Here is a 13,807-nt window from a genome sequence, read left to right on the forward strand (position 1 = left end):
AAGATTTTTCAAATATACCTTTAACGAATTAGACTAAGATTCACCGTATATCTTCTTTAATCCGCTCCACACTCATCCTAGCTGGTACATAATACCTATAGCCAAAATGAAAGTTGATGAAATTAAAGTCCATTATATTTATGTGAAAGAGACAACACACCTTCCTCCCACTACCAAGAGTCTGTAGTTTTGGAAACACAAAAGCAGATTCAAATTAGAAAAAGGTTGATGATAAAACATGCATGATCTCTTTTCTAACACTGTAGTTTGGAGAAAACATAATCCATTAGAACATGTGACCTTTTTTAGTGTGTGAAAATTATATTGCATACTTAATTAGTCCCATACCATATCTGCTGCAAAATCACTTTTTGCAGCCATGGAATGAACTAATAACAACTATATAGTTTAGTTGTGGGTCATCATACCATCCTATGCTAGTTGTGCCTTGTGACATGTCTCAATAACTAATTCAGTGTAGTGTGATCATATGGTCCTGTTCCACTTGATGGGACCATCAAGTGGACATTTATCTCATTCAAATAAAAAGTTTAAGTTTGTTAACTCTAGTTATATCTATGAGTTATATATATAGTTGAGGTTTGACCAATTGTAATAGTAATATTTCTTCTTTGTTAGAAAGTTGGTTTGTTTACTATTTTGGTTGAATCTCAATTATATCATTCACAAGCTAATTAATTAATCAATATATTTAAACTCATATTTTATTCCTAATAGTTACGAGTTTGATTTTTACCCGCACTTTCTTAATAAGTCCGTCACAGAAGATTTACTTAGTGTAGTTTATTTTTCTTGTGTGATCTGTAGTTATTACTTATTACACATGAATAAAGTTTACCTACTAAGTTTTCTCATGACAACAAATAAAGCAACACTTTTTTAATAATTATAGATTTAATGAAAATATAATACTTTTGTATTGGTAAAAAGATGTAGGCTTTATTTTGTAAAATAGTTAGCCTCGGTCAATTTTTACTTATTTGACCATTATTAGTTGTTTAACTTGGTTAAACAATGAATAAAAGTGTTTGATTAATTAACTTTTTGTAACAACTTATTGCACCAAAATGCTAAAATTTAAAAAGCTGCTCAAAATAGCTTTTTGAGAAAGTCAATTTGTATGTAATCAGCTATTAATTAACAACTAATTTACCAAACACTTTTCTATAATTAACTAATGAAGTAATGATATCAACTACTCAAATTCACTAACACAATCAGCTAACAGCTATTAAATAACAACCATTTAACAAACACCCACATAATATTTCATTGGGAGGTATTACTTGTTCCTCGACGTATTAGTGAAAATGTAAGACTCATTAACTCATAAAATATACCCTTTGAGATATTATATTTTCCTTAAAAAGTATTATTCATTGACACAATACCAACTAAAATTTTAATAATGAATAATATTCACTTTTGTAACAACAACAACAACAACAATAATAATAATAATAATAATAATAATAATAATAATAATAATAATAATAATAATAATATCCTACAAAATCTTGGTTTATGACACATTGACACCTTTTATATATATATATATATATATATATATATATATATATATATATATATATATATAGAAAAACGCTCATATGTGGTCATGTCATTAGGTGTGGTCGTGTGGTCGTATCTGTGTCGTTGAATCAGTTTAATCTAAAGGCTGTGGTAATTCTGAGGATTTTCGCGCGTTTTAGTAAGTGGGGGTGTTATGATAATTACAGTGACCATTTATAGCGGGCGGGTTCCAGAATACACCAACAGTGTTGACAACATGCACCAATAGTGTAATAAAACACACCACAGTGAAACACACCAATGGTGTATTCCCGTGTTATGGTAATTACAGTGGCCATTTATAGCCGTCGAGTTCCAGAATACACCAACAGTGTTGACAACATGCACCAATAGTGTAATAAAACACACAACAATGTGATTTTCCTTATTCCGGTGTTTTATGACAAGTTTACCCTTACAGTTCGCTGGGTAGAAGAATGTGCGCGAAAATACTGAAAAAATCTTGATTAATATGATCCATTAGATCTATCTAATCTAATGGTCTATAATTAACCATATGACCACACCTAACAACATGGCCACATGTGATCACTCCTCTATATATATATATATATATATATATATATATATATATATATATATTGCTGTTGAAAACACACGTTATATTTGCTATTTGAAGTTGACAGGCTAAATCTTTTAACAGCCTAACCAATATTAGGTTTTGTTATATATTTATCAATCATTATTCTTTCGACCAATCATACTATCAAATACTCCGTAATGTACATTCATTAATCTACTTCTAATATATTAAAAATATACATTGTATTTAAAAAAAGAAATATACATTAAGTATAGAAATAATAATACCCCACACTAAGTTTCAAACCTAAAACATCGCATTTAAGAGTTTACAACTATGTCGCTCAATCACAAAGCCTTTGTAATAGAATCAATAGTATTAACCAAAAAAAAGTAATAATAATAATAATGCTCGTATTTTGAATTATGTTTATATTGCTATATTGAAAAAATTATACATTATGCAAAAGATGTTGAGCCATCAAAATTTCTTGGACAAATGTATCCTTACGCCAACATATTTTCCATTAGTTTGTATCATTTCCTATTTAAACATATATCAATAATATCAATCTATAAATATTGTTTCCTCCATATATTGTAATACAAAACAATTAATAGTCATCTAAAGATCTCATATTCTCTTATGCCGGCTGCGTCTTTAATGAAATTAGAGACTTTCGTAGACACTTTGAAGTACTGTCATTCAGATTTATTCCTAGATCAGTGAATAAGACTGCTCATGCTCTAGCAAGGGCTGCCCGTTCTCAAGCTGGTCCGTTTGTTTGGTTATTTGATATTCCCAATTGTATTCAGACCTTGATTTAATAATATTTTCGTCTTTTTTCTTTTCAAAAAAAAAAAAAAAAAAAAGATCTCATATCCTAAAAGAAAAAAAAAAAATCCAATATTTATAAAGAGTTTGTGTTTCTCCTAATAACATATATGACTCATAAAACAATAATACTTCTATATTATGGTATCATTTGTGGCCAATCAATATATAATAATTTATATAAAAAGAGAATTAAATATCTCAATAGAATGGAATTTCTTTCTATATGATTATTTATTTTGGTATAATGTAATCAAATTAGTTAATATAGTTATATAGAACTATTTTTTTATATTTTATTTCGTTATTTCTACCCTAATAAAAAAATTGAAGATTTTTGAACTTTGAATTTTTTAAAACTAACTAATTTTATTGACAAAAATTGAAAAAGCAAATTATATAAACAAAATTTTTTGTTAGAATTTATATTTGATCCTTTTTATTTATTTATTGATAATCCATATATTAAAATCCAGCACTTTTACAACAAAAGCGTTTGTAGTCCAACGGTTAGGATAATTGTCTTCCAAGCAATAGACCCGGGTTCGACTCCCGGCAAACGCATTAAGGTTTTTTTAGCTTATAAGGCTTATCTCAAAGAAAAAATGATTAATATGTATGAATAATAATTTTGTACTTAGTTTCTCGTCATTAACTAGTTAACAATATAAATGAAACTTGCAAATGAAATAATTAGTTATGCAAGCACTTTATAGTATTTTTCATTATAATTATCGTAAACTTTCTGATATGATCCCACCATTCATGAGCTAGTTTTTGTAGTAGAGTTAGAGTCTTGGCTTGAGTATCGTATCATTCTCATTACAAGGGCAAAGAGGGTGTAGTAGTGTAGAAATTAAACTGTGATATATTGAATAACTGAAGTCATTTACAATTTAATTTTTCATGATACTAAGTTTAAAATTAGTATGTAAAATTTATATATTTAGAAACTACATTAAAAGTACGGTTAAACACAAAATTAAATTTAAAAATTATAAGAAAAATGTTAATAGAAATAAACAAAGAATAAAAAATTTGTTTGACCAATGAATAGTAAGTAGGACAGATAAAATGGGATATATATTATGATTCATGTCTAAATCATACAAGTGTTGAAAGTGTATGTAAAAAAAGTTGGTGAATAGATTCAACATGGAGATAGTTGAAAAAGCATAGTCTTGTCAAAAGGTTATATATATCTGACATTTTCCAAAGAATTTCTTTAGAGAAAACCCATCCTATTGATGCTAATGAGAGGAAAGTAAACTAGTGAAAATTCAAAGATACAAATAATTCAAATTTATTCAGGTTTTTCATGTGGACAACAAAAGATAGATTGATTTGTTCTCCAATAAGGTAAGCTTAGAAGCAGTTCTTTGTGTAACCTGCAAGTATAAGCTTCCCATTCAGAAACTGCAGCAGAAAAGCTAGCCCAGTCAAGTTTATATTGCTTCTCGTTGACAGTTATCTGATAACCGAAGAGTATCTCTGCTTCTTGGGGATCCTTTACAAATAGGCATTTCAACCGATTTATGTGCGCCCTTTGAGTTTCGGATGTTGGAACCACCTTGGCAGATACCGGTTTTAGTTCAGTCTTCAAATCTAAGAACTTCCAACAATAAAATAGTACGACCTGGTAAAGAAAAGGAGTGTTAGCATGAAAATTACACATTGACTCTGTCCATATAGTTTTATTCAATCTAGTTTAGCAATCATATCGAATAGCACAAAATCAAGATTCCCTGTCAAACAGCTTAATTTTCGTTTTTAGATGCCAACAAAATGTCCTAAAGCAAGTAGCTAGTGGTGTCCCGCTTTGGAAGATCACATAATTGAGTGTTCCATCTCACTTGTTGATTACGTTTTCTAACAATATTCCAAAAAAAAAAAAAAAAAAAAATGAGACATCATGTTAACTGTTATAATAATAATAATCTTAGATTGGGCTAGGGCCACTCAACTGGGCTATAATGCATATAGGCCAAACCACACTAAAAGATTGAATCCAACTAATTAGCTAGTCTAACACATGGCCTTATAAACACATATGTTCTCTCTTATTTTATCAACGTGGGACTCTTAACATTAACAATTAGCAAAAAGTCCTGACAAAGGATGGCCCGGAGATATTTTGCAATGCCAACTCTATGTGGAGGAGCAATGAATGATACCTGAAGGGCATGTGTTACATTTGCAAATTTGTTTGCAGACAACTCGTCAACTTGTGCTAACTGGAGTGGCTCTTTGAGTAGTTCTAACAAATTACTGGATGAATCTGATGGCAAGCCACAACTTATTTCCCAAGAGGAATAAAGCTCAAATCCAAGAACATGTAACCTTCCACACCGTATATCAAATCCCGAGGAGAACTTTGAGGCTTCGTCTGGGGGGAACCAATACATATTAATTGGTGATGGAATGGGTAAAAATGAATCATCGAGTGAAATTTGTGAGAGTAATGAGATCAGTTTGGACTCTTCATCATGAGATGCATCACGGCTGAACCACAAAGTAAGCGTGGCACGTTCCCCATCAGTTACCTGCTTGTAGAAAATAGGAAGGGGACATAAAGACGTGAATGCTAAAGCATTATAGATTGAGCAATAGGGGTCCTATACAAATGATAGGGACCTCATTTGGCATTGAAAAGAGGATGACTGGATTAGCTCCAAAGTTAAAAATTCAACTCATCCACTGAAACATTATATGGATTCCAGTGAAACCATGAAGCACATAATTATACATTGAGCAATAGTTAATTAATAAAGTTCTACAACTCTAAATAGAGAATCGGGCAGCTAAATGCATTTATTGTCAACAGGGAGAAAGAACTGGGGATTCAAGGCTGCCTCCAGCTGAGAATAACCACATCAGCAAAAATAAAAAATAAAAAATAAAAAATAAAAAATAAAAAGCCAGCTTTTCAATTTCAAATGCCATGTCAATAGGGTAACTGAAGGCTACCTGCTAACTGGAGCTATTTGAGTATTCAAAGGACCAATTGTATGTTTTTTCTTTGAGTTCAGAGGTCAAATGCATTTTCGCAACAAATACGAAAGCCTATTTGACCATTATCCTGAAACTCTATAAAGAGCAAAAAACATTTGAAAATTATTTTTAAAAATGTTAATTAAATAAGTGGAAAAAAAAAAAAAAAGAGTGGGTTTGACAAATAAATACTCCGTAGTAAATAAGACAAAAGGAGTAACTAATTACAACAACCCCTAAATAAACAAGAAATAAAAACCTTCTATTTAGAGATACTAAAATACTCCACACAGGGTTGCTCTTGATGGAGTTTAAACCTTAGGTTGGGGCCTCACCTCAACCACTGGGCCAAAGGTCATTGGTAAAGGCATACAAACATTAAAATGTTCATTTTGTGAGTGTATATTATATTACACATTGCACAATAGTTAAGAAGGAAAATGTGAAAAGCTAAAAAAAATAAAAAAATTAGCTGAAGTAGGGCAGAGAGTAAGTGTTACCTCATCAACACAGTGGATATTTTGATCGTCTGCTGTGTACAAAATGGCATCCTGGTGTGGCATAACTAATCAGTAACAAGAAGTTAAAGTAAAAAATAAGAAGCAATATGTGACAACTAATTTCATTGCAGACTTCAAATATAATGTTTGCAGTTATGCAGTCATAATATCACATTGTCACTCAAACCTAAGAAACATCTGGCAGGAGCACAAAAATGAGATCTTTCTTATCTTTATATGCTTCGTTGCTCAAGTTGTTCAAAATTGAGCACCAAGATTTATTTTGAAACTCATCTACTAAGGGTGCATTTGGAAGAGACTCAACTGCTTTCCTGAAGGCCGTTTCGATGAACTACAGTTGAAGCAATTAGAGTGGTGAGCTGCTCCAATCACAAAAATTCCAACTAGGGGGGTAAGGGTCCGGTGGGAACAGTGTGATTGGAAAGTTGGCCTGCTCCAATCTCACCACCACTGTTCTAACTGCTCCAACCTCATTGCTTGCCCAAATGCACACTAAATAAGATGAACTAATTTTTGAAGTTCGTCAAGGTTCAAATGTTCAATTTGTAAGGGGCAACAAAGGTGTGCCATCTTATAAGAAAACCAAAACAAATCTACTCAGTATATTGGTCTTGAACTATTTAGGAGATTAGACTATCAGAGAAGTCCATACTCCATAGAACAACTAGAAACAGGAAAGGGAAATTAATATGTTGAAATTAAAGAAATATAATAATATAATACTCAAACAGCAATAAATGGAGATCTGTTGAGCCATAAAATCACTTACACCAGCCATGGGCAAGATGTCTGTAGGCTCCCCGTCCTGGAAATGAAAGACCCCTCCTTTGAAATCCACATTATAACTATTCAAATAACAAACTGCCTTGAACAGAAAAAGTAAAAACTAGTCAGCAAGAGCAACTGTAAGACATCATAGAAAATAAATGAGAATACAAATTGGTATTGCACCATCCATCATTCAAACTACAGAAATATCAAGAACTTTGTTTGCAACCAGGAAATAAGAGGCTACAAACACAATGAGACAGACAACACCAAAAAAAAAAAAAAAAAAAAAAAAGAGGAATGCAATTAGGCAGACAATAAATTTTAGACATCTTGGCTTCAAAACGATGGCATTTTTATTTTTTTTTTCATTTCACTTTCAGTACATCAACTGGGTACATGACTAACAACTGCTATTGTCTAGTTTATTAAGTTCCATCTGGAAGCTTCTGTCATTGAAATTCATATTATACTTCACCAGCATTGTAACACTGTCTAATGTGAAGTTATGGAATTGTTGCAGGAAAAGAAGAAAATGTCACAGATGTATGAAATAAAAATAATTGAGTAGCAAGCTTATCACGGCGCCCTGTTAAGTCGCGGTGCCCCCCGACTGCATTGTCGCCTAAGCGACTAGGCGCCCGCTTAGGCGACAAGTTAACAAGTACAATATATATATATATATATATATATATATATATATATGTATATATAATGAGTAGACAACCTTTTCCCCTCATCAGTGCAATACACTGTAAATCGAAATCCGAGACAAAATCTACAAAGGATTGAGATATTGGTGCTTAGTGCTTTTGCTTCAGTATCAGTACTTCATATTTTCTGATAAGTGATAAAAAACTGTCTATGGAAGTAATAGGGAGCTGCATTGCTGCAAAGGTAATTTCTTCCTCTTTGGTTAGGAATTTGAAAAGGAACTTGTGAAAAAAAAGAGAGAGAGGATGGTGAAGAGGTAATCTCCCTTGTTTGGAAAGGAAGTGTTATGGAATGTATATATATATTAGGTAGCATGGAGATTTAAAGGGATTAGAGTAGGTGGTCACAAGGAAAGAATTGGTCTTGTTTCCTTCTTATAGGTCTTCTAGGCTTCTAGCATGCATATATAGGGCTGTGTATTCTTTCTACTTAATTATTCAGAAACATTCTCTTCACTCTTGTACATGGTCGGCATACCTTCCCAGAGGAAGTAATAAAGGAATAGATGTAAAAAAGGGAGTTCCCTTCCCTACTTATCAAATTTGGTGTCATTGTGTAAACATCAAGTATAAATGAGGAAATACCTGTTATATTTGATGACATGGATAAACCAACTGATAATTGAGCTAGTACATTAAAACCATTGATAGAAAACTACATAAATAATATGTATGGTACTCATCTGCAGAAGGATATAATAGAGACATAATTCTTGTGATGTGATAGCAAGTTAACATGGGAGTACATAAGACCTTCGTTAAGTTATCCACAGCAGGAATTGAAAGCTCTAGCAACAACACACAGTGAACATATAATTTTGGTTGCATAGATCAACATAGAATATTGAAAAACAGATACAAGAAAGAAATAATAAAGGACAAGAGTGAAGATTTAAAAAAAAAAAAAAAAAAACTGAAAATTTAAAAAGGAAGGAGATACTCGGATAGAAAAAGAACACACCGCAAAATCTCGTTGTTTAAGATAAGGTCTATTGTTGTCACTGTGCCAACCAATGCTTGATCCTTTACACCAGCTGAATATTACATAAAAACATTAGGCATCTATTTATAATTTACTCAATAGTACATGTTTAGTAACGTCAACAAGAAGAAACGAGAAATGAAGCAGATTTTGGAAAAATTGGTTCTCAGCTGTCCTCCAAATTAGGCAAGGGTAAATAACATGCAGAATTGGTACATCAGTACATGACTATAACACTAGTTAACTGTTTATGAACAGTTTGAATGTCAAAAAGTATTGAGACAAAGCAAACATTCAACTATGTTATTGAGTGGTGAAGTGTACGGCATGGACTGCACTTCTTTGGTTATTGATTTTTCAGAACAATTAATTCTATGAACTAACATGCATCTGACAATTAAATAGGAAAAGACAAAATTTTAATCAATGGCCAATAAAGAAGTTGCATTCAAGGAGTCTCTATATTCAGCCAAAACCAAAAGGTTTTTATGATGTTTTGATTACATTAAGTTACCATCCGCTGACCAACATCATGTACAAGGCACTGTATCTAGCCTTAAGATATTTGGGAGCTTACTGCCCAAGATCTAGGGGAAGCTAAGCCATCCTCTCCCATGGCTGTGCCACTTTTTCAAGTGTCATTGCTCTAATGAATGGCACATACAAATGTAGACCCAAATCCAAGAAGCTAATAATAACTCCATCAAACAAAGTACTTCAGTACTTCACCAAATTTTAGAAGAAAACTACACTCCATCCTTGTTCTCCTCTATATTCCAAGACTCAGTTTTTGCAATGTCACATGTCAAATATACAGAAGTAAATAGACTCCTTAACAACTAGAGTAACAATCTTCTATTACATTCCATTCTTATGGATTCTCCTTGACATTAATTAGGGTGGGGTGGCTCACAGCTAAAATTCAATAGAAAAATAGTAAAAAGGGGAAGCGAAGAAAAAACAGAAAAATAAATTTTGAAAGTATTTTGCAGTATAATAATAAGACCAACCTGATTAGTCCAGTGAATTCAACAAACAGCTCGTACTCGCATCCAAAATACTCTTCCACTTTCTCCTTCAGCCTCTCTACCACACCCACCCAAAGAATACACATAAATATAACTAAGAACAAGAAAGTATCGCAGCCTCACAGATTGAAAAAAAAAAATTAAATTAAATGAAATTGTCGAGAACTGGAAAAGCATATGAAGAACAGAATAAAAGTGCGGTGAGAATGAAACCTCTGATAGGAATTATGGGCATGATCAAATGAGCGCAGTTAGTAGCAATTAGATGAAAGAGTGTGGTGGAGAAGACATTTGGTCTGTACCCAACTGTGCAACAGCTCTTATGTATAAACTCTAATTCCTACGATCATTAAAAAAAAAAAAAAAAAAAAACAAAAACAAAAGAATGGATTTCAGGATTTTCAGCTGTCTGTAATTTAGGTTTTCTGGTAGTGGTGAAAATCACCTTGCAGAGTTGGAGAGATAGAAAGTTGCGAAGGATGAGGCGCGGGTGCTTGCAATCTGCCATGTTTGGGATTGAGAATTGAAATCTGGAAAGGAAATACAAAAATACTTCGACTCTCCACAGAGTGCCGAACCCCTCTCTATGAAAAAACTAAAATCAATAGCACTTTGCTTTTTAATTGGAAGACTGGATGTGAATAAAGATTAATTTGAATATAGAACATTTAAAAGTGTTACAATTAAAATTCGCTCATGATACTTTGTGATCTAACAAAAAAAATAAAAAATAGTATGCTATGTTGGTACACCACTACGAAATCAACCTTAATCGGGAATTAAAGCATAAAAATAATCAAGTTTTTTTTGAGGATTCGAACCTCTGAGTGTGACCTTTTATTTGAAATGGTAATAGAAAGAGTGATGCCATTAGGCCACACTTGAATTAAAAATAACTTTTGGTCTTTCACGTAGTAAAGATTTAACATACAGTGATTTAGTTACTTCATATGATACTATTTATCAATCATAAAAAATGATAAAAATTAATCCAAATTTAATATACATGAGAGTTTAACCGCATTAAGAAGATCATGTGCGACATTCTCAATAAAGAGTGTATTGACAAAAATTAAGTACGTGATCTTTATGTATTAGAATCATGCTTCATTACTTGGTCGCTGTTTTTAGACAGCAAAGTTGATTCTTTTACTTTGAAGAAAATTTGATTAAAAAGAATTTAATGTGACACACCATTTATATGGAGCCAAATCTTGGATCATATAGTTACGTATCAATTATTTAAATGAATGAATTTTGTAGTCATATAATTTTACTTTATTTTTGGTTGGGGATTTTGTAGTCATATAATATCATGTTGGTGATAATGAATCACAATCGATTTAATATCTCAAAAATAATATTTATATATATACACACGAAATATATATAAAATATTATTGGATATATATATATATATTTTGAATGCTACTAGCTCTATTACAATGTAGTATCTGTTCATATACTTTCTCAACCTACTGAAACACAAAGAGCTAATAACGCCTCCACTGAGGCTCGAACTCACAATCTTCCAAATGGAAGTCCAACCCGGGTACCATTGGACCACATAGTCCTGGTATATATATATATATATATATATATATATATATATATATATATATATATATATATATATATATATATATATATATATATATATATATATATATATATATATATATATATATAACGGATCTAAAGGTTATATATACATGTATATCTACAAAAAAGATATATACCAATATATATCAAGTAGTTATCAACCTAAAAGGAACATATAAACCTTGGATATAATTCCAAGTCAACAAGAAAGAACAGATTTTTGCTTAGAGCATAATCCAAAAACAAGAAAGAAGGAGAAGGAAGAAAGATCCGTACGAGTTAGGTAAAGTGCCTGTCTTTCCTTAAAACCTTATTTGCCACCTCCCAAAAGTGCTAGGAGCGTTGTGGCCTAGGTTTCCCAGGATAAAACGTACAACGGTTCGACGTTTGAGCACCCAAACGAACGAACCCGGCGAACTAGAGCACGGGCAAAACAAAGTAGCAAGAAAAGAGTAGGAGCAGAGTTTTTGAGAAGAAAAAAAAAAAGTGTTTATCTTTGTGTGTTGTGTATTCTCGTGTTCTTCCCTCACTTGTTGTAAAAATCTGTTGTCTTCTACCCCTTCTTATATTGGGAGGTGGAGTACTCAATAGCATTCATGATGGCATTCAAAACTTGTTTTGTAACTCCTGTAACAGAAGCCATAAGTTGAGTTTTAATTCACACCCGCAGGCCAGCCAATTTTCGGACGACATTCGTGCCCGCGCACACGAGCTCGGGCTTGAATCAAGCCTCTTTGATCTCGTTTCTAGTTGGAATTTGATTTGTACCCCCCCCCCCCCCCCCCCCCCCCCCAATGTGGGACAAAACTCACTTTTCCCTTCATTTTTCCAACTCAATGGGTCTACTTTGAGAATCAATATCTCATTCACCCATTATCCGTTTTGAGCGTACAATATATCAATCTCTTCGTCTCACAACGAAGAACCCGAATCCACTTTGACCCGACCCAAATCAAAAGTGGACCTCACTGATAATCGTACCACAAAATAGCCACTTAATATGCAATTTTATGTCATTTTAAGCTATTTTTCCAACATATCACAACGTAAAAATTCATTAAAAAATTTTCATATGTAGTTCAGCCCATATCAAAAATAAAAGTGTAGTGAATGGTGACATATGAAATTAGAATATAAACAATAAGATTGTCATTTGCAATGCAAAAGAATTACATTTACAAATAAGTACATCAATTTTCAAGTTAAAAAAATAATAATAATAATAATAAAAGAAGCATTTATTAACATAATTTTTATTATATGATAACCATATTAAATTCTAGGTGGATTATTTTAGGTTTAATTGCATGATTACATTTTTTTGTTGAATTGTCCAATTATAATTTCGTGTAGACCAATAATCTATTTGATACTTATTTCTAAAAGCAGTGTGAAAAAGATGCGCTCAATTTTTTAATTTTTCGGCCGGCTAGACTATATAGGCTGCCTAGCCCGCCTAGGTAGCCACCCACACACGGCCGGAAGACGCGCCCAATTTTTTAATTTTTCTTTTTAATTTTTCGGCCGTCTAGACCGTATAGGCTGTCTAGCCCGCCTAGGCAGCCACCCACAGAGAATGTCGACACGGCCGGACGCCGCCTAGCGCTGATTAATCGACGCAATTTTTGCAACACAGCCTAAAAGCGTTAATTCTAAATTTAGTCATCTGAGTATCACACATTTTCAATTATCTTGACTAAATTTAGTCATTAAGTATTGAATTATTTTTTCTTATGTGAATCATTAATATTAACAGTAAAATTAAGACGGCTACAATAAGAAAATTAGAGCTTTGGTTTTTTTTAGGTGTAAGAAACAATTGACACAATGATCATGACTTTCCAATTCAATATTAATAATTCATACATACAAAAACAAAAAACAAAAAAAAAACAAAAAAAAAAAAACAAAACAAAACAAAACAAAACTAATGGTAAATTAAAATTGAAAAAGATTTAATTTAATATTGAGTGATTAAATTTGATAATTTTAAAAGTAAAGACTAAAATTGAAAATAATGATAGTTTGAGGACTAAATACAGAATTAACTCTTCCTAAAATTAACCATGTCTTTTTATCCTTATTTTAAAACCACCTTGATCTACCAAGATGCATGTATGAGATTAATTCACACCTTTACCTGAAACATGTTCTCATTGGGACCTAATCCATATGACCATACTAACAAGTCAAAATTAAACTGAAAAAAAAAAAAAAAAAAAAAAAAAAAA

The 13,807-nt window shown here is 32.0% G+C and overlaps 1 protein-coding gene and 1 non-coding gene across 2 annotated transcripts; one reads left to right on the plus strand and one right to left on the minus strand.

Moving 5' to 3' along the window:
• Positions 1-3,463: 3,463 nt before the first annotated feature.
• TRNAG-UCC lies at positions 3,464-3,535 on the plus strand. Its single transcript has one exon. It is a non-coding gene; the product is annotated as a tRNA-Gly (tRNA).
• A 565-nt stretch (positions 3,536-4,100) lies between these two features.
• On the minus strand, positions 4,101-12,771 carry LOC109160047. Its single transcript, XM_019308154.1, has 9 exons — positions 12,766-12,771; positions 10,420-10,554; positions 10,188-10,314; positions 9,957-10,032; positions 8,926-8,998; positions 7,253-7,348; positions 6,463-6,513; positions 5,146-5,514; positions 4,101-4,607 (listed from the first exon to the last, which is right to left on the minus strand). The coding sequence occupies exons 2-9, from the start codon at positions 10,480-10,482 to the stop codon at positions 4,275-4,277; spliced, it is 1,188 nt and encodes a 395-aa protein (XP_019163699.1). The 5' UTR covers positions 10,483-10,554; positions 12,766-12,771; the 3' UTR covers positions 4,101-4,274.
• Positions 12,772-13,807: the final 1,036 nt, after the last annotated feature.

Source organism: Ipomoea nil, unplaced genomic scaffold (genome assembly GCF_001879475.1).
Source record: "Ipomoea nil cultivar Tokyo-kokei standard unplaced genomic scaffold, Asagao_1.1 scaffold2845, whole genome shotgun sequence".
NCBI classification, from domain to species: domain Eukaryota; kingdom Viridiplantae; phylum Streptophyta; class Magnoliopsida; order Solanales; family Convolvulaceae; genus Ipomoea; species Ipomoea nil.

Excerpts from the sequence above, each read along its gene's own strand:
- LOC109160047 (XM_019308154.1), bottom strand. The coding sequence starts at position 10,482 with ATGGCAGATTGCAAGCACCCGCGCCTCATCCTTCGCAACTTTCTATCT. Across the intron at positions 10,315-10,419 it reads TATCTCTCCAACTCTGCAAG|GAATTAGAGTTTATACATAA; the intron begins GTGATTTTCACC and ends TAATGATCGTAG. Across the intron at positions 5,515-6,462 it reads ATATCCACTGTGTTGATGAG|GTAACTGATGGGGAACGTGC; the intron begins GTAACACTTACT and ends TTCTACAAGCAG.